The 27,899-nt window shown below is 48.6% G+C and overlaps 1 protein-coding gene across 1 annotated transcript in view; it reads left to right on the top strand.

Moving 5' to 3' along the window:
• LOC149452315 (protein diaphanous homolog 2-like) overlaps nt 1-27,899 on the top strand; it is a 766,217-nt gene that overhangs the window by 459,439 nt on the left and 278,879 nt on the right. Inside the window, exons 9-10 of the mRNA XM_089689522.1 lie at nt 6,447-6,583; nt 9,646-9,754. Of these exons, the coding sequence (XP_089545648.1) occupies nt 6,447-6,583; nt 9,646-9,754 (246 nt within the window). The remainder of the gene's footprint in view (nt 1-6,446; nt 6,584-9,645; nt 9,755-27,899) is intronic.

Below are 27,899 nucleotides of genomic sequence, written 5' to 3'. Positions count from 1 at the left end.
CCTTGTAGCAATTTACACCTCTCCCCCCCACGAAGATAAAATATAAGTGTACCTCCCATGAAGTCCCCAATTATTTGTGTTACATAGAATCCAACTGGGCGATGTGACACCATCAGTCACCATTATTATAGCATTTGATTTAAATTCCAAATTGTCTAGAATACATTTTTTAGCACTTTTTTTTTTTACTTCAAAATGTAGCATATGATTCAACCCGTCTGAAAGTTTTAGGTTGAATTTCCCAAATTTACCAAGTTTCATTTGTCGTCTTGTCTGTTGGGGGCTCAAGGTCCTCCATCATGGTTTTATGCTATGTTTCCTCAAGTCCTGCTCCCAAGTTGGGTGTTGTAGGTCAGCGGTCGCCAACCTTTCGGGCCTCATGGACCACTAAATTCAAAATTTTAAATCCCGTGGACCAATAATATGAATTTTTTTAAAAGATAATTACATTTGTAAAACTTTGACATACAACATGACTGAGTACAAGTTCTCAGCAATCAATTAATTCAGATAAAGTAAACAGGTTATGAAGAAAGAAAAATATAATCCATCAGGGATCAGAAGTATTCCATTTTATTACCATGAAATGGACCTATTTAGTATAACAAAATTATAACTGCTTATTTAATTAGAGCAAAATCATTAATCTTTATTTAATCATAACAAAATCTTTAAAGGTTGTTTAATTGTAACAAAATTATTAAGTTTAGTTTAATTCTTACAAAATAATTGAAGCGTATTACACATTTTTAGTGTGATATTTAATATATTACAAAATTGAGTCGTGCTCCACTAAGAGTCTAAATTATATTTGTGAACAAAATTAAATAAAATATTGTTATTCCTATTACAAATATGATAGTGGGAAAATGTCCATGAACCTTAAGGGTTACCATAAAATTACTAAATTAGTAATCTTAATCAAATATAATCAGAATAAAAAATATGCAATATTATGAAAAAATTTACAGTGGGGCAGAAAAGTATTTAGTCAGCCACCAATTGTGCAAGTTCTCCCACTTAAAAAGATGAGAGAGGCCTGTAATTGGCATCATAGGTAGACCTCAACTATGAGAGACAAAATGGGAAACAAAATCCAGACAATCACATTGGCTGATTTGGAAAGAATTTATTTGCAAATTATGGTGGAAAATAAGTATTTGGTCACCTACAAACAAGCAAGATTTCTGGCTCTCACAGACCTGTACCTTCTTCTTTAAGAGGCTCCTCTGTCCTGCACTCATTACCTGTATCAATGGCACCTGTTTGAACTTGTTATCAGTATAAAAGACACCTGTCCACAACCTCAAACAGTCACACTCCAAACTCCACTATGGTGAAGACCAAAGAGCTGTCGAAGGACACCAGAAACAAAATTGTAGACCTGCACCAGGCTGGGAAGACTGAATCTGCAATAGGCAAGCAGCTTGGTGTGAACAAATCAACTGTGGGAGCAATAATTAGAAAATGGAAGACATACAAGACCACTGATAATCTCCCTCGATGTGGGGCTCCACCCAAGATCTCACCCCGTGGGGTCAAAATAATCACAAGAACGGTGAGCAAAAATCCCAGGACCACATGGGGGGACCTAGTGAATGACCTGCAGAGAGCTGGGACCAACGTAACAAAGGCTACCATCAGTAACACACTACGTCGCCAGGGACTCAGATCCTGCAGTGCCAGACGTGTCCCCCTGCTTAAGCCAGTACATGTCCGGGCCCGTCTGAAGTTTGCTAGAGAGCATTTGGATGATCCAGAAGAGGTTTGGGAGAATGTCATATGGTCAGATCAAAGCAAAATAGAACTGTTTGGTAGAAACACAACTCGTCGTGTTTGGAGGAGAGAGAATGCTGAGTTGCATCCAAAGAACACCATACCTACTGTGAAGCATGGGGGTGGCAACATCATGCTTTGGGGCTGTTTCTCCGCAAAGGGACCAGGACGACTGATCCATGTACAGGACAGAATGAATGGGGCCATGTATCGTGAGATTTTGAGTGCAAACCTCCTTCCATCAGCAAGGACATTGAAGATGAAACGTGGCTGGGTCTTCCAACATGACAATGATCCCAAACATACTGCCCGGGCAACGAATTAGTGGCTTCGTAAGAAGCATTTCAAGGTCCTGGAGTGGCCTAGCCAGTCTCCAGATCTCAACCCCATAGAAAACCTTTGGAGGGAGTTGAAAGTCCGTGTTGCCCAGCGACAGCCCCAAAACATCACTTCTCTAGAGGAGATCTGCATGGAGGATGGGCCAACATACCAGCAACAGTGTGTGCCAACCTTGTGAAGACTTACAGGAAATGTCTGACCTCTGTCATTGCCAACAAAGGATATATAACAAAGTATTGACATGAACTTTTCATATTGACCAAATACTTATTTTCCACCATAATTTGCAAATAAATTCTTTCCAGATCAGCCAATGGGATTGTCTGGATTTTTTTTCTCATTTTGTCTCTCATAGTTGAGGTCTCCCTATGATGCCAATTACAGGCCTCTCTCATCTTTTTAAGTGAGAAAACTTGCACAATTGGTGGCTGACTAAATACTTTTTTGCCCCACTGTATATAAATATAAATAATAAACACAAAAGTCTACTTCGTGAAAATTGTGCAAAAAAGTGCTCCTTCTTCTTTATGCGCTCACCTTAATTTTTTGACCAAACTGTGAAGTGAGGTCAAAAAAGCTTGTGTCCTATATTTGGACTAGTGGGTATTTTCCAAACTGTATCTGTATCCCAGATGGATGGAGGAATGTAGTAATGTGCTTTTTCCTCTGGGGGTCTCGCCGTTCTCCAAAGCACTGTATTATTGGGTAAAGATGGATGGATGGATAGCTGGATATCTCCCTCTCTCTCCTCCAGGCGGTCTTTCCTCTCCCTGCATCTCCTTTCCTTATTACTCCATGTGTTGGTGACATGCAACCAAAAGAATCAAATAGTGCCTTATCCTCTTTTAAAATATTTATTAATACTTAAGACAATATTGCACTCACATTTCATAACATTAATAATTGCTTTTTGTTTAATTTTGGTGTCCTCGGTGTGATCCCCACACTGCTAATACTCGCCGTGTGATTCTTCTTTAAGCTTCGTGATGTCAGAGCCCCTCCCCTACGCGTTACGCCACCGGGTCACGTGGATTCATCAGGGGGATTCAATCTAATTTGTAATGTAATGAGTAGGTGTCTAGTGTAAGCGCACCACATAAATATTGTTTATAGGTCTAATAGTATATTTATTCATATACACCATAGTAGCTCGCAAGCACTTTATTTATTTAATTTTTGTGTGATATTTGTACCTGCTTGTTGGAAAAACGTTTATGGATTTTTGGCTCCAATGACGTTACTGCAAGACGGAGAGACGTTTTTATTTCAAGCCGAGACCAGTACCGACAATACCGAAGGGTATGGCACGGCACGGTTGCCTCATACAACTTCAGACTACCCTGACGTCACGCTGCGCCTCTCTTGTGTCCCTCTCTCCTGTACGGTGCGTGAATTCAGTGCAATATAAAGGTGGAAATTGTCATTCAGAATATAAGAATTTCTTAGAATATTATTTTTGTTTTATTATTAAAGAAACATAAAAAATGAAGTTTTCTGATTTTTCTGCGGACCACCAAAATTTTCTCACAGACCACTAGTGGTCCATTGACCATTGGTTGGCGACCGCTGTTTTAGGTCTTTCCAATCCTCATTTTGCACACTTCACAATATCACACAAAGTTAACCACCTCCCGTCCGGCCGTTGTGTATAAACGGCCGGACGGTGGCAGTGCAGGGGCAGGTGGTCACTTATAAACGGCCTCCTCGCACCCTGCTTGTGCGCGCTCCTCCGGACACAGTGGAACACCAATCGTCGGACTGATTGGCCAATCAGTGATTAAATGCAGAGTAGTAGGCTGTATATAAACAGCCCGATGGTGGTAGTCCAGGGTCGGGTTGCCGTCCATAAACGGACTGTGCGCGATCCCTGGGAGCACACAGCACCGCAATCCGATGCCTGCTGTGTCCTCCGGACAAAGTGAACACCAATCGTCGGACGGGACCGTTGTGCGAGGTCCAGATCATGTGATCACTGATTGGCCAATCAGTGATCACATGCAGAGTAGTAAGCAAGATGTCACTTCTGACATCATTGCTTACTACGTGTGAAATCTGTGAATGATCACAGAGGTCACATGGTACAAGGCTATTCACAACAGCCCTGTACCATGTGACAAGCTGCGACCAATCACAGCTCACTCAGTAGTTCTCAATGGCTGCAAGAATGCAGCTAGAGAGAAGAATGATTGCTTTTACAGCCTTTATGGGTGTAAAAGCAATCCGTGTAAAAAAAAAAAATCTTCATCACCCCCCACAAGTAGTACAGTGTCACCATGGTGACACTGTACTGCTAGGGTGACAGTATGTAAAAAAATAATAATAAATAAATAATGTAAACAAAATGTAAAAAAAATGTTTAAAAATTATAATTTTTGGTTATATACTAATTTGGGTTATTTTTTTTTACTAAAAATATAACGGAATACATTTTGGCCAAGATTTATGATGAAATACTATTTATTTGTAAAATTTTATAAGAAAAACACTTTTTTTCACAATTTTTGGACATTTTCATTTACATAGCAAAAAAAATAAAAATCCCAGCGGTGAATAAATAGCACCAAAATAAACAAAATAAAGCTTCATCTGTCTCAAAAAAATGCTAAAAAATTCATATGGGTACAGTGTTGCATGACCGCGCAATTGTCATTCAAAGTGAGACAGAGCTGAAAGCTGAAAATTGGCCTGGACAGGAAGGGGGTGAAAGTGTCCGGACTGGAAGGGGGTGAAAGTGTCCGGACTGGAAGGGGGTGAAAGTGTCCGGACTGGAAGGGGGTGAAAGTGTCCGGACTGGAAGTAGTTAAAGGATACATTCACCTCTGGGAACATGTTACATGTTTCACCAGTTTTAAGGGTGTACCTGTAACATGTTTCCAGTGCTGCAGCCACCGTCGCCTGATCCCTCTCCTCCCTATAGCAGCAGTATGGGGAGAAGCTCCCAGTACACGCTTTCACTTTTTTAATAGAACGTGGCTGTGCTCTGCTCCCCCCCGGCTGCGTCATTCATTCACAGATTTTTGTGAACGAATGAACTACAAGTCCCAACAGCCTTAGCAGCGGTTGGCTCATAGTTCTCAGTGAACTACCTCGGTGCTGTGGAGCGCCATGGTAGTTCATTGATTCTTCCTGTCAGTGTATCTCGTTCTGCACGGGCAAGCAGATATACTGACAGATCTGCTGATCGCTGGTGCAATGTTTTATAGGTTCCTGCAACCAAAAATAATACATTCAGATTTTTTTTTAACTAAAAAAAAGAAAATGTGCATTTATTATTTTTGGTCAAAAAGTGAACTTGTCCTTTAACATTTTAGCAGGGAGGGTAAGACTGTTGTTCTGTTTCAAATGTCACTTTCTGCAATCGACATACTTCCTAGTTCCCACTGTGCAGACAGTAGGGCAACTTGCTGACTCAAAAAGATCCACAGACAGTGTCAAGTCTCAAGGAGACGTAGAGTGAAATTCAATGTAGTTTATTCAAGGCTTGGCAGGCTACAAGGATGTTTTCTGAACATTTTTTGCAGTGGATCAATGAACCTTCGAACTTTCTAAAGGAACCCTATCACACCAAGAGGGCAAATAGAATAGGAAAACAAGGAGTGTTTTGCAGGGGACTGACTTAATGAAGAGCAAAACAGAAGGCAGTCAATGGAACATACCAAGTGCACCAAAATATAAATCTGGAACAGGCTATTGTGGCATCACAGAGACCCCCCTTGTGATGAAAGGACACAGTAATAGCAAGCTGGCAGGTGGAAAGATGCCAAAGATTTTTTGACTGGTGTAGCTCTGTAATGATTAGAATCAGGGAAGGATAGTTCTATTAGTCTTCTTTTACAGGCTTCTTTGAAAACTTTTTTTTTTTAAACCAACACTACTTAAAAAGCGAGCCACATTAAAGGCAGAAACACTGAAGTTCTGTTTCAAATGTTGCTTTATGCAATTTTCATGCCCCCTAGACCCAGTCTGTATGGACGTTATGGAAACTTGCTAACTCAGCAAGATCCACAGGTGGTATCAACTCAACAAAAAAGACTAGCTTACCAAGCAAGTTGTTAAAAAGCAGCAACACTGGACTTCATGAGAGATATAAGAAACTGCAAGATGGGTTAACCCATCCATTAAAAAAAAAGACTGCTACACCAGTTTTGAATAAACTATTTTGAAATAGCATTGTTTAGATGTTTAACAAGTCCATCTTTTCTACTCCTTTAGTTGCAATGATAAGTCAGATTTTTCTTTCATGTAGGATCATTTGTTGGATTTATCTTTAGTAAGTAAAACAGAAAACCTAGCAGCCCTAAATCAAGCTAATGAGATATTTTCCTCAACAGTATGGCCTGCAAAGGATTCTGGGAGAAGAGCGAAGTTTGCTGCTCTTGGCCAGAGCGATTGATCCCAAACAAGCCAACATGATGACCGAAATCCTGAAGATCTTATCTGCCATCTGCATTGTTGGAGAGGACAATATGTGAGTATTGTTGTGTAATGTGGAAGACTTGTGTTCATAATGTATTTGCTGCATAAATATAACATTGAACTTCAGCTAAAGCAGTTTGTAGGGTAGGGAAAGAACCTCTGTCTGCTTTTATTGCTGTCTTTGTCCCCATTGGGGAACTGTTCACCAATTTTCTGTCCCACAACAAGAAATGAGAGGAAACCTCCCAGAAGTGAGGATAAAGCCTCTACTGCCCTTCCAATGACAACTAATAGGGCCATCTCACACTGGTGGCAAAGGGACAGTCAAAACAGTGGTTGACCTGCCCCTAAATGCTAACATTGCAGCATGCTACAACCATGATGCTTTGCAGCAAATTTAACTTGGCTTGCAGAGATCGACAAGCGGTACCACCAGACAAACTCACCCATTGATGTTACTTTAACTACTCGCAACCAGGGGCGGACTGACCATATGGAAACTAGGGCACTGCCTGAGGGCTCGGGGTCAGTAGAGGGCCCCATAAGATGCCCCTGGTACCTTTTTCATAGGCTTTTTTTTGAGTTTGGGCAAGGACACAGGGGTCCCATGATCCCCTATTGCTTGGGGGCCCCATGAGTTGTCAGTCCGCCCCTGCTCCCAACATTGCCCTTTCAGTTTTGGATGAATACATGCAAGGTGGATTACATGATGGGTTTTCGGTATTCCAAGGAGTAGGTATACCTACTAGAATTGAGAGTTCCACATTACTTAATGCCAGATGATAACTGCTTCATAATGTAGACAAGACTGATATACATATGCCATCAGAGGCAGTGGCTTTTCTTCTACACTTAACCCTGATGCAGATGAAGCAGTATAAATGCTTTGCTTCCTATTATTACATCTAGTAAAAGTGGCCAGAACACGCCTTCTGAAATAATGGAAACAGATAGCCGCACCACCCAATAGTCTATGGTTTGCCAAGGTGAAGAACACCCACCAAATGGTATCGCTTGTGGAATCTGCCAACCATAGGAAAGTTCACCCACTTGTCAGTGTAGCACCCTCCTAGTTTAGCTGGGGGGAGCTAGACTCCAATGGTTAGACAGGGCTGAGCAGCAGCCCAGGTGTAATAGTCAAAGAGGGGTCAAATTGTGGACAGGGGTGAGAGACTCTGCAGGCCAGCCCCTCTGGAATTTCCCCCTGCTCTAGGGATTTTGGAGAAAGGACACCTTGGCTGCCATTGTGCTACATGCTGGGTGTCCACTGCGCTCTTGTACCTTTAAGGAGGGGTGGGCTCCCTCAGGTGCACCTGCCCTCAGTCTATCCATTAAATACATGTGCCTCTACTATGGGGGCTCTCAAAATTTGTAGAGTTAGGAACTGCAGAATATCGGGGTACAGTGAAGAGTCTCTGCAGCTCACGCATGCATTTGCAAATATGTGCTAACTAAACCCATGTTTTTAACGCATACTGTTAGAGAGGCTCATTTAGTTTGTTTGCAAGCTGGTTGGTATGTTGAGCTGGGAATTTTTCCATTCTATTGTTTGACTTTTGGAGCAAGGCCTTAGATGCAGTGGGTGGATCTGAGGAGTGGCTGGTTGTACTCTTGAGGGGTCCTAGCCAATCCCCAACAAGAGGTTGTCATGAGGCTGGACATACTTAAAGGTGTTGGATGCTGTTCTTTGGCAGGAGTGTGGGAGAGGAGTCGGGTGGAGAAAGAAGAGAGGAAGTTGTGATTCTGTAAGGAACGAGGCGTCCAGGACGCCTAGTGGAATGGGTCCTGCGAGCCTTGAGCTGGAAAGGCATAAAGATTATAACTCACTGCCCCCCTGAGTGAGGACCACCTGTATGGGAGGGAAGGAGCAGCCCAGTTGACAGGCCTGGTATCAGCAGCCAACCCACAAGCGGTACAGGAGAGGATCTGAGCGAGTACACCTACACCCTCTGGGTGGATAGGGGAAGGAGCACTGTGGTAGGAAACCAGATTAGCTCCCTACTTGTGACTGACCACCTATTTAAGGGGACAGGAAGCAGATCCCCTGCTTAGGGACACCTCCAGATTGTTGGGTGAAGAGGAGAAGTTCATCTGGGGTGGTACACTAAGGAGAGGCTGGCTAGCTCTCCAACAGAGACTGTGTTGCAGAGAAGGCTTGTAAATAGACCCAGGAAGTTATCCTCAGTTCATCTGTACCCTTGGGCATCCTATACCCCTATAACACTATTCCAGTGCAAAATTCCCTCAATAAAACAACAAAGCAAAACCTGAAGGACTAATCTCTGACTTTGGGTGCAAGTCTGTGTGAAGATGCGTGATGCCTGGCTGTACAGGACTATAGGGGTACCAATTCATCAGCAATGCCTAAGGGGATAGTGCTACATCTGGATACCAAGATATTGTAGGTTTGCAGATGTAGTCAGGCGATTTGCATACTTTGAGTATCTCAGGTTATCCCAGGACTTTCTTGTTACGGGAACCCAAATATGGCACACTCCCCACCTCCCCCCCCCCCCTTAATACCCTCTCTTTCCACCCCAACCCTCATTTTTGTTGTCTTTACCCTACCGCTTGTCTCTTGGCAGTTTTTGCTTTTTCTTGCCACATGCGGAAAGGTTCTCAACGTGGTCTAGGTGATCGACTAGCTGCTGTGCTTTACTGAGAATTTCTCCCTTGAATGACCTTATGTACCATAGGCTACATGGTTTTAGCTTTTTGATTGTTTCCCCAAGGTGTTACTGTTTAAGTGCTTGTAGCTGGATTTGTCAGGTCCGGAGCACCAGAGCTTCTGACTTGTATACTGTAATGTATCTTTTGATAAGTTGAGAGTCTCACCTATTTTATGTGTTACTGAAAATATAAATAACGAATTAAAAAAAAACTAAAGAAAAACAATGTAGACTAAACTACTGGCTGGCAGCGAGGGACATGTTCCTCAAAGCCTTGTGAGATGGGCAAAGACAACAATTACTACTGTGTGATTCAGCCAATTAGTGCCAAAACTAAACTGAAACGCCCATTTTGGCTGAAATAGTCCTTTAACAAACTGTCCACTATTACAATTTCAACTACTATGGTGGAAACAATGTCATACTGTCTTTTTTTCTTAATTAGCTTGGACAAACTCCTCGAGGCGATAAGCACCGCGGCTGAAATCAACAACCGAGAAAGGTTTGCTCCGATCGTGGAAGGCCTAGAGAATGACGAAGCCCTTCAACTCCAGGTAAGTCTCTGCCGTAGCTGTGGTTTCCAGAGTAACATAGTGAAACAAAGTCATTATTCGCATCTTCAACTCTGAGAGAAACTGCTCTTTGAACTCTGTTCATGGTTCGTATAATTCTCTGCCAGAGAGTTCTCTGTTCTGGGACTACTCTACAGGTTCCCTGTGTTTAATGTGGAACTCCTAAGTTCTGAAGTCCTGGGTTGTCTAGCTACAGAATAAAACGATTTTAATTCATGTTTGATGATTGGTACTTCAACAAGTGAAGATAACCAATCATATTCAATCTATGATCCTGAGTCACCGATATAATAGTAATTACAGAGAAATTAAGAACTGGACTTTCCTTTGAATGGACCCTTATCTCCATAAAATGGTCATTCTTTGGCAAACACAGAGGTCCTACTTTTTTCCAGCCAACCTGTCCCCCCAACACAAATGGCATAAAATACCAAACAAAAAATATTCACTTAAAACAAAAAACTTGGGCCCTGTTTTTCAACCCTTCCAGGGGGCACGGGTGTAGTCACCACACCTTCCAGCAGATCTTGGTGCTCAAAAGTACTCAATAATGCAACCAATCCCATTGCAAGAATGCATTCTTGTGGTTTTATGAGTTCACTGGAAGATGTGATGGTGATGCCATCCATGCCTTTCAGAAGTGCTGGAGACTGGGACCAAGGTGGGTATTTTTTTGTGTGCGAATGCATTTCCAAATTGTTTTTCTAAAGACATTTGGGGCAGAGGGTCTGGCAAAGAAAGAGGACCTTTTTATTGCCATGGGAGGTCTTTTTTTTTAACGCAGAACTCCTTGAAGATATTAAAGACACAAATGAATGCAGCCTCATTAATACATTTATTTATTTATGTTTTTTAATGCAAGCTGTGCAATACCTAAATGTAACTTGCTATCAGCTTCCTGTAGTCCCTGTACAGCTGCACTCCATCTGAGAGAGGTAGGGGTCAGGGGTGGACTGACAACTCATGGGGCCCCTGGGCAATAGGGGATCATGGGGCCCCTGTGCCCTTGCCCAAACTCAAAAAAGCCTATGAAAACGGTACCAGGGGCATCTCACGGGGCCCCCTACTGACCCCGGGCCCTCGGGCAGTGCCTGAGTTTCCAAATGGTCAGTCCGCCCCTGGTAGGGGTAGACCTAGAAACCAACCAGGTGGGGTGCATGAAAATACGCTGACCGGAACATGCTAATAGGAGAGAGACAGCAGAATGAGCAGAGGGATGACCTCATCTGTCTTCTTAGATTCCTTCACTGTCCAATCAGCAGACTGGGGGTGAAGTGATAGCCTCAGTTGCTTTGCTGTAACAGAGAAAATAATGTAATTCCCTAGGTTTGCCACGGGATGTGTAAATCTCAGAACTGCATATAACTACATATCTTTTTGGCAGGTAGAACAGCTCCTAAATACGTATGGCATTTTCTCCATGTATTTAGTGGTTTGGTGCGTTATGTTTTTTTTTCCATACTTATTTCATGCTCTCATACAGGCTTTCATACTTTAGTTTGATTTTTCAACTTGAGAGTAAAGCCCCCCACACACAAGGCCACCTAGGAGCACCTTGTCCCCCACAACATTTTAGTACACCTGGGAGGGACACCTGGGAGGGACACCTTGGCACCGTGGCTGATCTAAAACACCCCTGAGATAGAATAAAACTGCCCCCTGACCGCTTTTTAATTGTGCGTTTGAAGTTAAAAACCTGTAACTCTTTCAGTGGCAAATGTGTTGCAATTTCAAGAGCAGGAGCTATACACACAATGAAAAACTATTGTATATGCTAGATAGAGGCAGCCTATTTTGTCTCTCATAGTGTTGCCAATTATCTAGATAAATGCCCTCCATACTGTTTCCCAGCTACTAAAAGTACAGTGGGGATCGAAAGTTTGGGCACCCCAGCTAAAAATTTGTATTAATGTGCATAAAGAAGCCAAGGAAAGATGGAAAAATCTCCAAAAGGCATCACATTACAGATTAGACATTCTTATAATATGTCAACAAAAGTTAGATTTTATTTCCATCATTTACACTTTCAAAATAACAGAAAACAAAAAAAATGGCAGCTGCAAAAGTTTGGGCACCCTGCAGAATTTGGTCTTCATGGAAGAGTCATCAGAAGAAAACCTCTTCTACGTCCTCACCACAAAAATCATCGTTTGAACTTTGCAAATGAACATATAGACAAGCCTGATGCATTTTGGAAACAAGTTCTGTGGACCGATGAGGTTAAAATTGAACTTTTTGGCCGGAATGAGCAAAGGTACGTTTGGAGAAGAAGGGGCACAGAATTTAATGAAAAGAACCTCTGTCCAACTGTTAAGCATGGGGTTGGATCAATCATGCTTTGGGGTTGTGTTGCAGCCAGTGGCACAGGGAACATCTCACGAGTAGAAGGAAAAATGGATTCAATAAAATTTCAGCAAATTTTGGATGGTAACTTGATGCCATCTGTGAAACAGCTGAAGTTAAAGAGAGGATGGCTTCTACAAATGGATAATGATCCTAAACACACCTCGAAATCTACAGGGGATTACATCAAGAGGAGCAAACTGAAGGTTTTGCCATGGCCTTCACAATCTCCTGACCTCAACATAATTGAAAATCTATGGATAGACCTTAAAAGAGCAGTGCGTGACAGACAGACCAGAAATCTCAAAGAACTGGAAGACTTTTGTAAGGAAGAATGGGCAAAGATACCTCAAACAAGAATTGAAAGACTCTTGGCTGGCTACAAAAAGCGTTTACAAGCTGTGATACTTGCCAAAGGGGGCAGTACAAGATATTAACTCTGCAGGGTGCCCAAACTTTTGCAGACGCCATTTTTTTGTTTTCTGTTACTTTGAAAGTGTAAATGATGGAAATAAAATCTAACTTTTGTTGACATATTATAAGAATGTCTAATCTGTAATTTGATGCCTTTTGGATATTTTTCCATCTTTCCTTGGCTTCTTTATGCACATTAATACAAATTTTTAGCTGGGGTGCCCAAACTTTTGATCCCCACTGTACATAGCCATGTTAAAGCCCAATTTCAGTTTCCTCTTCCCCCTAGTTCTTCCCTCCCCTTGAGGTCCACTCCCCCCCCCACCACACACCTAACACACCCCCAATTTCTTTTTACATTTTCTGCATGCATACCCTTTTTCAGTAGTTTTAGGTAAGGTCACATGATGTCCCATGGTTCATGCCTTCTGCGGTGGTGGGTGGTCTTTAATGCTGCACAGCGTGGTGTCATGTAGTGGCCTGAGTACAGGCAGCATTCTCCTGTAAGCTCAGGACTGCATGATAGCATGCCCCTAGAGTGGTAGTCCCCACTTCTCAGGGCATACATGAAGTGTATAAGGGGGGTATAGCATCCTCCTAGTTAGGTTGCTAGTAGTTTAGGTAAATTTAGTTTTTGGCTCCTCTGTAGCCAGTGGAGCAGGATTTGATTACTTTTGGTTGTTCTGGGTTCTGCTGGTTGCAGGATTAACTACTTACCCCTGTATTCTGGAAAGTTCAGGAACATAGTGAGTTGGAAGAGGCAGACCCAGGGCAGAATATTCATGCAGCCTCAGCCAATCTCCAGGCAAAAGAGTGACCAACAGGGGGATGAGGTATGCATAAATAGTCTGGAGCCTAGAACAGCAGGTTCCTTGTCTTGGAGGAGAGAGACCCACCCAGGAGTGGTGGTCTGCCCTCCTAGGCTATCAGCAGAAGACTGCAGGAGGTTGATCAATGTCCCAACACAGGAAGAGCTGGGGGGCCTATTGCTAAGACTGTGAGAACAGTTTGAAGAAAGTCTCCTGAGGATCCGTCCTGGAGGCTCACGGTACAGAGTCTGGCTGGTACTGGAATAAGGCAGCCATGTACACAGGAACACAGTGAGTAGAGGCCTGGGATAGAGAGATCCTGGAAAGACTGTTGCTGCTTGACCTCTTTTTTGAGAGACTGTTCCAGAGTTGCTGGCTCAGGGCTGTTTCCATTGTGGGATCCCCCTGGAGCTGAATGTCAACATTTTCTTGTACTAGATGCCTAATGTGAAGAGGTTAACTACTAGCACTATTAGATTGTCCTCAGTTAAAGTTTGCACTAGATTTGAGTTATCTCAAGGATCCCCCCTATCTAAGTTCTTCACGCAATAAATCCTAAAAAGACATTTTCTGCCTGGCTATTGTGTGGAGAGACTGAGACATTGCTGTGTGTCTGCCTGCTTTGTACCCAAAAGGGAATAAAACCTGGGACAAATGGTGAGGCCAGCTTGGGGTCTGCACTACGGGGGGTGTTTGAGTTATTCTGTTTTAGCAGGGTGGGAGGAGTTCAGGTGGATATTGCAAGGAGATAGGAGTTCTGCCAAAAATTTGGCCCATATGGGACTTGGTAGGGCCCCTCCTGCAAAGATGTAACCTCCCAGTGACAGGTATTTCCTAGCTATGGAATACCTGGGGAGGTCCTGACATCCGGAGTTGCACTCCAGTGGGGGACAGGACTAGAAGCGTACCAGTTTTTGAAAAGTGCCATCCGCAGTCAACCAACAAGGGGAGAAGCTAAGTATAGGACCTACAATGTTCTGTCGTGATATGAAACCTAATGGAAAATCTTAGAATTGAATGCCCTGATTCTGCAAATGCCATAACTGTGTGCCCTGAAGTCCTCCTTGAAGTTGAAAAGTAAATGTTTTGCAAATGCACTGGACTTCCCGCCATTATTGCTTGTAGGCTATCTGAGGAATGGTTACCCGGTTCTACCAGAAGCCTGCGGGATAGAATGTGGGGCATGAGACTGTGATGTTCTGGTAGAGATAGAAGCAATTGTTCCCTTTGGGATTGGGGACACACACTAAGGTGAGAAAGGGGCAGTGAGGCCTGTTAGTGGTACCCAGCGGCGGACTGACAACTCATGGGGACCCCGGGCAATAGGGAATCATGGGGCCCCTGTGTCCTTACCCAAACTCAAAAAAGCCTATGAAAAAGGTACCAGGGGCATCTCATGGGGCCCCCTACTGACCCCGGGCCCTTGGGCAGTGCCCGGGTTTCCAAATGGTCAGTCCGCCCCTGGTGGTACTTGTGTATGGACTGTATTTCCCACGTTAGAAGGCCCTGCCTACAAGTGGGTTGAATGTCACTGGGTTTCATGCAAACTGGAAGAAAGCTGGTACTGGGCCACCAAAGAGAACATGTGGGGCATCCTAGGATTATGGAGAGGATGAATATTGTTTGCTATTTAGGTGTCTGAAAGGACAGAGGTGGATAAGCAGAGTTTGACCAACATAAAAGTGTATGTGGCCTATTTTATAATAGGTCAATGAAGAAGGAGAGTGCATAGCACATGTATTGGTGGGAAGTACCATGAATAATTGCACATCGTAGGAAGAATTGTTGTTTCTGCACACTGAAACACTTGGTGTGGAGCACGTTGAAACGTTGAGTGCACATGGCTATTGGATTTATTGTCTTTACTAGAGATGAGCGAAGAAATGAAAAATTCGATTCGACTGATTCGGCGAATTCGTGGACAATATTCGATTCGAGTCGAATAAATTCGCTGTGAATTTAACTTAAAAAAGGGTGTTTCTAGGCTTCAGAGAGACTTAATATTAGTGCAGAACACTGTACCTTTAATTTAAATGCCCTTGGAGTCTGCTGGGGAAGAGAAATAATACTGTCTGTCAGTATGACATGCAGATGAGTGCCGTCGATCTTAGAATCACTGCACACTTCACTCCTTTGGCCAGTCACGGGGCCAAAACCAGTGTTTGGAGCCACAGTGTGGCGGTGGAGGCAGCAGCAATGGGAGGCCATACAGCAACCTATGACAAAATGGAAACCAGCAGGAGCGTGAGGAGACCTGAAAGTGGCACATGGCAGAGTGGGAGCAATGGGAGGCGGTACAGGGACCCAGGTCACACTATGGGCCCAGCAGCAGCGTGACCAGGCGGTACGGGGACCCATGGCCGATATGGGGCTTGGTGGCACCTATGGAAGGCCTGTAATCTGCCAGCAACCTATGACAAAATGGACAACCGCAGGAGTGTGAGGAGATTTCAAAGTGGCACATGGCAGAGTGGAAGCAATGGAAGGCCGTACAGGGACCCAGGTCACACTGTGGGACCAGCATCAGCGTGAACAGGCGGTACGGGGGCCCATGGCCGATTTGACCTCATTCATCCCATAGTCCTGCCGACTCACGAATAGCGTGGCCTCCTCAAAGGGCCTGAGCAAGCGCAGGTGTCACACATGAGCTGCCAATGGCTGACATCTAAGTTACACAGGGAGTACCTTTATCCGCTTTTAACATCAGGAAATCTGTGATGGCCTTTAGCTGTTCGTAAAGGCGGTCTAACATATGTAGGGTTGAATTCCACCTTGTTGCAACGTCACAGCATGAGGAGTCGGTACGGGGGCCCATGGCAGATTACATGTCTGGCAGCAGCTATGTGAGGCCCGTAATCTGCCTGCACCCTATGTCAAAAAATTTAACACACCAGCAGTGTGAAGAGACCTGAAAGTGGCACATGGCAGCAGAGTGTGGCGATGGAGACAGCAGCAATGGGAGGCCGTACAGGGACCCATGAGAGACTCTGGACTTGGCAGCAGCATGAGGAGGCGGTATATAGGGGCCCATGGCAGATTAGGGGCCTGGCAGCAGCTATGTGAGGCCCGTAATCTGCCTGCACCCTATGTCAAAAAATGTAACACACCAGCAGTGTGTGAGGAGACCTGAAAGTGGCACATGGCAGAGTGTGGCGATGGAGACAGCAGCAATGGGAGGCCGTACAGGGACCCATGAGAGACTCTGGACCTGGCAGCAGCATGAGGAAGCGGTATATAGGGGCCTATGGCAGATTAGGGGCCTGGCAGCAGCTATAGGAGGCCCATAATCTGCCAGCACCCTATGTCAAAAAATTCTACACACCAGCAGTGTGTGAGGAGACCTGAAAGTGGCACATGGCAGAGTGTGGCGATGGAGACAGCAGCAATGGGAGGCCGTACAGGGACCCATGAGAGACTCTGGACCTGGCAGCAGCATGAGGAGGCGGTATATAGGGGCCTATGGCAGATTAGGGGCCTGGCAGCAGCTATAGGAGGCCCATAATCTGCCAGCACCCTATGTCAAAAAATTCTACACACCAGCAGTGTGAGGAGACCTGAAAGTGGCACATGGCAGCAGAGTGTGGCGATGGAGACAGCAGCAATGGGAGGCCGTACAGGGACCCATGACAGACTCTAGACTTGGCAGCAGCATGAGGAGGCGGTATATAGGGGCCCATGGCAGATTAGGGGCCTGGCAGCAGCTATGTGAGGCCCGTAATCTGCCTGCACCCTATGTCAAAAAATTTAACACACCAGCAGTGTGAAGAGACCTGAAAGTGGCACATGGCAGCAGAGTGTGGCGATGGAGACAGCAGCAATGGGAGGCCATACAGGGACCCATGACAGACTCTGGACTTGGCAGCAGCATGAGGAGGCGGTATATAGGGGCCTATGGCAGATTAGGGGCCTGGCAGCAGCTATGTGAGGCCCGTAATCTGCCTGCACCCTATGTCAAAAAATTTAACACACCAGCAGTGTGAAGAGACCTGAAAGTGGCACATGGCAGCAGAGTGTGGCGATGGAGACAGCAGCAATGGGAGGCCATACAGGGACCCATGACAGACTCTGGACTTGGCAGCAGCATGAGGAGGCGGTATATAGGGGCCCATGGCAGATTAGGGGCCTGGCAGCAGCTATGTGAGGCCCGTAATCTGCCTGCACCCTATGTCAAAAAATTTAACACACCAGCAGTGTGAAGAGACCTGAAAGTGGCACATGGCAGCAGAGTGTGGCGATGGAGACAGCAGCAATGGGAGGCCATACAGGGACCCATGACAGACTCTGGACTTGGCAGCAGCATGAGGAGGCGGTATATAGGGGCCCATGGCAGATTAGGGGCCTGGCAGCAGCTATGTGAGGCCCGTAATCTGCCTGCACCCTATGTCAAAAAATTTAACACACCAGCAGTGTGAAGAGACCTGAAAGTGGCACATGGCAGCAGAGTGTGGCGATGGAGACAGCAGCAATGGGAGGCCGTACAGGGACCCATGAGAGACTCTAGACTTGGCAGCAGCATGAGGAGGCGGTATATAGGGGCCCATGGCAGATTAGGGGCCTGGCAGCAGCTATGTGAGGCCCGTAATCTGCCTGCACCCTATGTCAAAAAATTTAACACACCAGCAGTGTGAAGAGACCTGAAAGTGGCACATGGCAGCAGAGTGTGGCGATGGAGACAGCAGCAATGGGAGGCCGTACAGGGACCCATGAGAGACTCTGGACTTGGCAGCAGCATGAGGAGGCGGTATATAGGGGCCCATGGCAGATTAGGGGCCTGGCAGCAGCTATGTGAGGCCCGTAATCTGCCTGCACCCTATGTCAAAAAATTTAACACACCAGCAGTGTGAAGAGACCTGAAAGTGGCACATGGCAGCAGAGTGTGGCGATGGAGACAGCAGCAATGGGAGGCCATACAGGGACCCATGACAGACTCTGGACTTGGCAGCAGCATGAGGAGGCGGTATATAGGGGCCCATGGCAGATTAGGGGCCTGGCAGCAGCTATGTGAGGCCCGTAATCTGCCTGCACCCTATGTCAAAAAATGTAACACACCAGCAGTGTGTGAGGAGACCTGAAAGTGGCACATGGCAGAGTGTGGCGATGGAGACAGCAGCAATGGGAGGCCGTACAGGGACCCATGAGAGACTCTGGACCTGGCAGCAGCATGAGGAAGCGGTATATAGGGGCCTATGGCAGATTAGGGGCCTGGCAGCAGCTATAGGAGGCCCATAATCTGCCAGCACCCTATGTCAAAAAATTCTACACACCAGCAGTGTGTGAGGAGACCTGAAAGTGGCACATGGCAGAGTGTGGCGATGGAGACAGCAGCAATGGGAGGCCGTACAGGGACCCATGAGAGACTCTGGACCTGGCAGCAGCATGAGGAGGCGGTATATAGGGGCCTATGGCAGATTAGGGGCCTGGCAGCAGCTATAGGAGGCCCATAATCTGCCAGCACCCTATGTCAAAAAATTCTACACACCAGCAGTGTGAGGAGACCTGAAAGTGGCACATGGCAGCAGAGTGTGGCGATGGAGACAGCAGCAATGGGAGGCCGTACAGGGACCCATGACAGACTCTAGACTTGGCAGCAGCATGAGGAGGCGGTATATAGGGGCCCATGGCAGATTAGGGGCCTGGCAGCAGCTATGTGAGGCCCGTAATCTGCCTGCACCCTATGTCAAAAAATTTAACACACCAGCAGTGTGAAGAGACCTGAAAGTGGCACATGGCAGCAGAGTGTGGCGATGGAGACAGCAGCAATGGGAGGCCATACAGGGACCCATGACAGACTCTGGACTTGGCAGCAGCATGAGGAGGCGGTATATAGGGGCCCATGGCAGATTAGGGGCCTGGCAGCAGCTATGTGAGGCCCGTAATCTGCCTGCACCCTATGTCAAAAAATTTAACACACCAGCAGTGTGAAGAGACCTGAAAGTGGCACATGGCAGCAGAGTGTGGCGATGGAGACAGCAGCAATGGGAGGCCATACAGGGACCCATGACAGACTCTGGACTTGGCAGCAGCATGAGGAGGCGGTATATAGGGGCCCATGGCAGATTAGGGGCCTGGCAGCAGCTATGTGAGGCCCGTAATCTGCCTGCACCCTATGTCAAAAAATTTAACACACCAGCAGTGTGAAGAGACCTGAAAGTGGCACATGGCAGCAGAGTGTGGCGATGGAGACAGCAGCAATGGGAGGCCGTACAGGGACCCATGAGAGACTCTAGACTTGGCAGCAGCATGAGGAGGCGGTATATAGGGGCCCATGGCAGATTAGGGGCCTGGCAGCAGCTATGTGAGGCCCGTAATCTGCCTGCACCCTATGTCAAAAAATTTAACACACCAGCAGTGTGAAGAGACCTGAAAGTGGCACATGGCAGCAGAGTGTGGCGATGGAGACAGCAGCAATGGGAGGCCGTACAGGGACCCATGAGAGACTCTGGACTTGGCAGCAGCATGAGGAGGCGGTATATAGGGGCCCATGGCAGATTAGGGGCCTGGCAGCAGCTATGTGAGGCCCGTAATCTGCCTGCACCCTATGTCAAAAAATTTAACACACCAGCAGTGTGAAGAGACCTGAAAGTGGCACATGGCAGAGTGTGGCGATGGAGACAGCAGCAATGGGAGGCCGTACAGGGACCCATGAGAGACTCTGGACCTGGCAGCAGCATGAGGAAGCGGTATATAGGGGCCTATGGCAGATTAGGGGCCTGGCAGCAGCTATAGGAGGCCCATAATCTGCCAGCACCCTATGTCAAAAAATTCTACACACCAGCAGTGTGTGAGGAGACCTGAAAGTGGCACATGGCAGAGTGTGGCGATGGAGACAGCAGCAATGGGAGGCCGTACAGGGACCCATGAGAGACTCTGGACCTGGCAGCAGCATGAGGAGGCGGTATATAGGGGCCTATGGCAGATTAGGGGCCTGGCAGCAGCTATAGGAGGCCCATAATCTGCCAGCACCCTATGTCAAAAAATTCTACACACCAGCAGTGTGAGGAGACCTGAAAGTGGCACATGGCAGCAGAGTGTGGCGATGGAGACAGCAGCAATGGGAGGCCGTACAGGGACCCATGACAGACTCTAGACTTGGCAGCAGCATGAGGAGGCGGTATATAGGGGCCCATGGCAGATTAGGGGCCTGGCAGCAGCTATGTGAGGCCCGTAATCTGCCTGCACCCTATGTCAAAAAATTTAACACACCAGCAGTGTGAAGAGACCTGAAAGTGGCACATGGCAGCAGAGTGTGGCGATGGAGACAGCAGCAATGGGAGGCCATACAGGGACCCATGACAGACTCTGGACTTGGCAGCAGCATGAGGAGGCGGTATATAGGGGCCCATGGCAGATTAGGGGCCTGGCAGCAGCTATGTGAGGCCCGTAATCTGCCTGCACCCTATGTCAAAAAATTTAACACACCAGCAGTGTGAAGAGACCTGAAAGTGGCACATGGCAGCAGAGTGTGGCGATGGAGACAGCAGCAATGGGAGGCCATACAGGGACCCATGACAGACTCTGGACTTGGCAGCAGCATGAGGAGGCGGTATATAGGGGCCCATGGCAGATTAGGGGCCTGGCAGCAGCTATGTGAGGCCCGTAATCTGCCTGCACCCTATGTCAAAAAATTTAACACACCAGCAGTGTGAAGAGACCTGAAAGTGGCACATGGCAGCAGAGTGTGGCGATGGAGACAGCAGCAATGGGAGGCCGTACAGGGACCCATGAGAGACTCTAGACTTGGCAGCAGCATGAGGAGGCGGTATATAGGGGCCCATGGCAGATTAGGGGCCTGGCAGCAGCTATGTGAGGCCCGTAATCTGCCTGCACCCTATGTCAAAAAATTTAACACACCAGCAGTGTGAAGAGACCTGAAAGTGGCACATGGCAGCAGAGTGTGGCGATGGAGACAGCAGCAATGGGAGGCCGTACAGGGACCCATGAGAGACTCTGGACTTGGCAGCAGCATGAGGAGGCGGTATATAGGGGCCCATGGCAGATTAGGGGCCTGGCAGCAGCTATGTGAGGCCCGTAATCTGCCTGCACCCTATGTCAAAAAATTTAACACACCAGCAGTGTGAAGAGACCTGAAAGTGGCACATGGCAGCAGAGTGTGGCGATGGAGACAGCAGCAATGGGAGGCCATACAGGGACCCATGACAGACTCTGGACTTGGCAGCAGCATGAGGAGGCGGTATATAGGGGCCCATGGCAGATTAGGGGCCTGGCAGCAGCTATGTGAGGCCCGTAATCTGCCTGCACCCTATGTCAAAAAATGTAACACACCAGCAGTGTGTGAGGAGACCTGAAAGTGGCACATGGCAGAGTGTGGCGATGGAGACAGCAGCAATGGGAGGCCGTACAGGGACCCATGAGAGACTCTGGACCTGGCAGCAGCATGAGGAAGCGGTATATAGGGGCCTATGGCAGATTAGGGGCCTGGCAGCAGCTATAGGAGGCCCATAATCTGCCAGCACCCTATGTCAAAAAATTCTACACACAAGCAGTGTGTGAGGAGACCTGAAAGTGGCACATGGCAGAGTGTGGCGATGGAGACAGCAGCAATGGGAGGCCGTACAGGGACCCATGAGAGACTCTGGACCTGGCAGCAGCATGAGGAGGCGGTATATAGGGGCCTATGGCAGATTAGGGGCCTGGCAGCAGCTATAGGAGGCCCATAATCTGCCAGCACCCTATGTCAAAAAATTCTACACACCAGCAGTGTGAGGAGACCTGAAAGTGGCACATGGCAGCAGAGTGTGGCGATGGAGACAGCAGCAATGGGAGGCCGTACAGGGACCCATGACAGACTCTAGACTTGGCAGCAGCATGAGGAGGCGGTATATAGGGGCCCATGGCAGATTAGGGGCCTGGCAGCAGCTATGTGAGGCCCGTAATCTGCCTGCACCCTATGTCAAAAAATTTAACACACCAGCAGTGTGAAGAGACCTGAAAGTGGCACATGGCAGCAGAGTGTGGCGATGGAGACAGCAGCAATGGGAGGCCATACAGGGACCCATGACAGACTCTGGACTTGGCAGCAGCATGAGGAGGCGGTATATAGGGGCCCATGGCAGATTAGGGGCCTGGCAGCAGCTATGTGAGGCCCGTAATCTGCCTGCACCCTATGTCAAAAAATTTAACACACCAGCAGTGTGAAGAGACCTGAAAGTGGCACATGGCAGCAGAGTGTGGCGATGGAGACAGCAGCAATGGGAGGCCATACAGGGACCCATGACAGACTCTGGACTTGGCAGCAGCATGAGGAGGCGGTATATAGGGGCCCATGGCAGATTAGGGGCCTGGCAGCAGCTATGTGAGGCCCGTAATCTGCCTGCACCCTATGTCAAAAAATTTAACACACCAGCAGTGTGAAGAGACCTGAAAGTGGCACATGGCAGCAGAGTGTGGCGATGGAGACAGCAGCAATGGGAGGCCATACAGGGACCCATGAGAGACTCTGGACTTGGCAGCAGCATGAGGAGGCGGTATATAGGGGCCCATGGCAGATTAGGGGCCTGGCAGCAGCTATGTGAGGCCCGTAATCTGCCTGCACCCTATGTCAAAAAATTTAACACACCAGCAGTGTGAAGAGACCTGAAAGTGGCACATGGCAGCAGAGTGTGGCGATGGAGACAGCAGCAATGGGAGGCCGTACAGGGACCCATGAGAGACTCTAGACTTGGCAGCAGCATGAGGAGGCGGTATATAGGGGCCCATGGCAGATTAGGGGCCTGGCAGCAGCTATGTGAGGCCCGTAATCTGCCTGCACCCTATGTCAAAAAATTTAACACACCAGCAGTGTGAAGAGACCTGAAAGTGGCACATGGCAGCAGAGTGTGGCGATGGAGACAGCAGCAATGGGAGGCCGTACAGGGACCCATGAGAGACTCTGGACTTGGCAGCAGCATGAGGAGGCGGTATATAGGGGCCCATGGCAGATTAGGGGCCTGGCAGCAGCTATGTGAGGCCCGTAATCTGCCTGCACCCTATGTCAAAAAATTTAACACACCAGCAGTGTGAAGAGACCTGAAAGTGGCACATGGCAGCAGAGTGTGGCGATGGAGACAGCAGCAATGGGAGGCCATACAGGGACCCATGACAGACTCTGGACTTGGCAGCAGCATGAGGAGGCGGTATATAGGGGCCCATGGCAGATTAGGGGCCTGGCAGCAGCTATGTGAGGCCCGTAATCTGCCTGCACCCTATGTCAAAAAATTTAACACACCAGCAGTGTGAAGAGACCTGAAAGTGGCACATGGCAGCAGAGTGTGGCGATGGAGACAGCAGCAATGGGAGGCCATACAGGGACCCATGAGAGACTCTGGACTTGGCAGCAGCATGAGGAGGCGGTATATAGGGGCCCATGGCAGATTAGGGGCCTGGCAGCAGCTATGTGAGGCCCGTAATCTGCCTGCACCCTATGTCAAAAAATTTAACACACCAGCAGTGTGAAGAGACCTGAAAGTGGCACATGGCAGCAGAGTGTGGCGATGGAGACAGCAGCAATGGGAGGCCATACAGGGACCCATGACAGACTCTGGACTTGGCAGCAGCATGAGGAGGCGGTATATAGGGGCCCATGGCAGATTAGGGGCCTGGCAGCAGCTATGTGAGGCCCGTAATCTGCCTGCACCCTATGTCAAAAAATGTAACACACCAGCAGTGTGTGAGGAGACCTGAAAGTGGCACATGGCAGAGTGTGGCGATGGAGACAGCAGCAATGGGAGGCCGTACAGGGACCCATGAGAGACTCTGGACCTGGCAGCAGCATGAGGAAGCGGTATATAGGGGCCTATGGCAGATTAGGGGCCTGGCAGCAGCTATAGGAGGCCCATAATCTGCCAGCACCCTATGTCAAAAAATTCTACACACCAGCAGTGTGTGAGGAGACCTGAAAGTGGCACATGGCAGAGTGTGGCGATGGAGACAGCAGCAATGGGAGGCCGTACAGGGACCCATGAGAGACTCTGGACCTGGCAGCAGCATGAGGAGGCGGTATATAGGGGCCTATGGCAGATTAGGGGCCTGGCAGCAGCTATAGGAGGCCCATAATCTGCCAGCACCCTATGTCAAAAAATTCTACACACCAGCAGTGTGAGGAGACCTGAAAGTGGCACATGGCAGCAGAGTGTGGCGATGGAGACAGCAGCAATGGGAGGCCGTACAGGGACCCATGACAGACTCTAGACTTGGCAGCAGCATGAGGAGGCGGTATATAGGGGCCCATGGCAGATTAGGGGCCTGGCAGCAGCTATGTGAGGCCCGTAATCTGCCTGCACCCTATGTCAAAAAATTTAACACACCAGCAGTGTGAAGAGACCTGAAAGTGGCACATGGCAGCAGAGTGTGGCGATGGAGACAGCAGCAATGGGAGGCCATACAGGGACCCATGACAGACTCTGGACTTGGCAGCAGCATGAGGAGGCGGTATATAGGGGCCTATGGCAGATTAGGGGCCTGGCAGCAGCTATAGGAGGCCCGTAATCTGCCAGCACCCTATGTCAAAAAATTAAACACACCAGCAGTGTGAGGAGACCTGAAAGTGGCACATGTTTGAGGCATGATTCATGGCGGATTTAGTCAGTTGTGTCAGGAACTGGTGGTTTGAAATCCAGACTAATCCACGCCTGATTCATTTTCACAAACGTGAGTCTCTCCACACTTTGGGTGGACAGTCGTGTCCTCCGCGGAGTTACAATACCTCCTGCCGCACTAAACACGCGCTCCGATGCCACGCTACTGGCCGGGCATGACAGCCTTTCAAGGGCAAATTCAGCTAGTTGGGGCCAAAGGTCAAGTTTCGTTGCCCAGTAGTCAAGGGGATTGTCTACCTCGGTTGGCAGGGTGCTGTCCAAGTAGGCCCAAGCCTGTTGTTTGAGCTCCTGCTCCAGGTCCACCTGATGCTGCTGCTGCTGCTGCGGCTGGTTAGTAGTTTCCTCACTGCGCTGGTGAAGAAAGCTACTCATCATCGACTGCAGACTGAGGCAGCCGCTGCTGGTGGAGCTGCCACTGCTCCTACCACCCCACCCCTCCCCTGCTGCCATGCCAGCGGAACGCGAGCGCACAGGGCCCACAGTGTCTGAGGATGGACGTTGGCGCACAAAGGCAGAGACCAACTGACTACATAGGTGGTTTTTATAGTACGTAATTTTGGCCTCCCTCTCAGCAGGTGTGAAAAAGGCCACCATTTTGGACCGGTAGCGAGGGTCCAACAAGGTGGACAGCCAAAAGTCATCCCTCTGTCTGATGGTTATTATTCGGCTGTCGCTACGCAAGCAACCGAGCATGCTATGGGCCATTTGTGCCAAGGAATGCGAGGGACTCCCTGCCTCCATCTCCACAGCATACTGCCACGGTGCGTCTGGGTCCTCTGTCTCCTCCTCCTCCTCTACCAGATGCTCCTGCTCCTCCACTCCTGTCCGCTGAGTGGAAAAACCACCCATTTCACTCAATAATTCCTGAGCACAAATGTCCTCCTCTACCTCCTCCTCTTCTTCCTGTCCTGCCCCCACAGGGGTCATGTGGCGTTGAGATCTGTGCGCCACGTCTACCGCACCCTGACCAGCCATTGTTAACAGCATTTGTTCCAGGACGTGCAACAGAGGAATGACGTCGTTCATCCCATAGTCCTGCCGACTCACGAATAGCGTGGCCTCCTCAAAGGGCCTGAGCAAGCGGCAGGTGTCACGCATGAGCTGCCAATGGCTGACATCTAAGTTACACAGGGGAGTACCTTTATCCGCTTGTAACATCAGGAAATCGGTGATGGCCTTTCGCTGCTCGTAAAGGCGGTCTAACATGTGTAGGGTTGAATTCCACCTTGTTGCAACGTCGCAGATCAGGCGATGCTGTGGAATTCCGTTCTGCCGCTGCAGCTCAATGAGGGTGTTCTTTGCGGTGTAGGAATGGCTGAAATGCATGCACAGTTTACGTGACATTTTAAGGATGTCTTGCAGTGGGATGGTGGATTTTAGGAACCGCTTGACAACCAGATTGAACACGTGAGCCATGCATGGCGCATGGCACAACCTTCCTTGACGCAGAGCAGACACCATGTTCTTTCCGTTGTCAGTCAACATGGTTCCGATTTTTAGTTTGCGCGGAGACAGCCATCTGTCGATTTCTCTGTTCATTACACTCAGCAGTTCCTCCCCTGTGTGACTACGTTCGCCAAGGCATACCAGGTGCAGCACAGCGTGACACCGTTGCGCCCTGCACATGTGATATGCCGGTCGGGTAATGGGACTTGGCACGGGGGTGGCGGCTGAGGACACGGCGGAAAAAGAGGTGGTAGAGGCGGACATGCTTGCTGGACCAAGGACGTGCAAACGTGGAGGCAAAAGCGTCGTGACCTGTCCAAGTTGCTGGTGCGGCTGTGCCGGCACCACGTTCACCCAGTGGGCCGTAAATGACATGTACTGTCCCTGACCGTAGTTACAGCTCCACACGTCGGCGCTGCCGTGCACTTTGGCAGAGACCGACATGCTCAAAGACTGGCCCACCATCTCTTCTACATGTGAATGCAGGGCTGGCACTGCCTTTTGGGCAAAGAAATGACGGCTTGGCACTCTCCACCGCGGCGCGGCACAAGCCATCATTTCTCGGAAAGGTGCTGAGTCCACCAGTTGGAAAGGGAGGGACTGCAGCACCAGCAACTTGGACAGGAGGACGTTCAGCTTTTGCACCGTCGGGTGCGTGCTCGCAAACTGTTGTCTCTTGGATACGGATTCCAAGAAAGACTGTTGACGGAATCCGAGAAGAGGAGTAGCAGGAGAAGGAGCATCTGAACGAGCGGAAGATGCCAATGAGCGACAACTCCCCTCAGCAGAGGTGTTGGAGCCTTGACTGGCTGATAGAGGGCGATTGACGACGTCGGGTGACGGAGCAAGTAACGGAGCGGGTGATGGAGCGGGGGCTGGGGCAGGCAGAACCGCCGTATGTTTATCACGGTTTTCCCAGGCCACCGAATGGTGACGCTGCATATGCTGACGCAACGCTGTAGTCCCAACATGGGCCCCCTGGCCACGCTTGCATTTCTGGCCACATAGTCGACATACGGCTACGTTTACTTCCTCGGGCGGCTTGAGGAAAAATTGCCACACCACCGAGTAGGAAACTTTGCCCCCGCTACTCTTCACTGGCTGACTGCTACTTCCTCCGTGCGCAACGGCACCACTACTGGCCGTGGTGGTAGGCTGCAGTGGAGCTGGTGCTCTACTCCGTGGACGTTTGGCTCCACTGACACTGATGCGACCCTGCTGCTGTCTCCTGGGCAACCCACCGACTGTTTTGCTCGCTGCCAAGCTGCCACCCCTCTTCTCCTGATGATGCGGAAGAAATTGCCTGATGACGACGAGGCTGCCAAGTGCGATCAACCTCCTCATCATCAAGTAGGGTCTCCGCCTCACTACTAGCCCCCTCGGCTGCGTCTGGGTCAGGAGACAGACCTGTCTCTAGACCGGCTACCGAGCCACTCTCCTCGCCAGTACTTGTTCGCTTGGCTGCTGAAAAGGCCGATGTCTCCCCCCGTTCCTGACCGCCCTCTGTTAGCTCTTCCTCAC

Source organism: Staurois parvus, unplaced genomic scaffold (genome assembly GCF_062004578.1).
Source record: "Staurois parvus isolate SC_StPar_1 unplaced genomic scaffold, SC_StPar_1.0 ptg000481l, whole genome shotgun sequence".
Taxonomy (NCBI): Eukaryota; Metazoa; Chordata; class Amphibia; order Anura; family Ranidae; genus Staurois; species Staurois parvus.
Note: the sequence above shows the minus strand (reverse complement) of the source record. Positions and strands in the feature narration are given on the sequence as shown.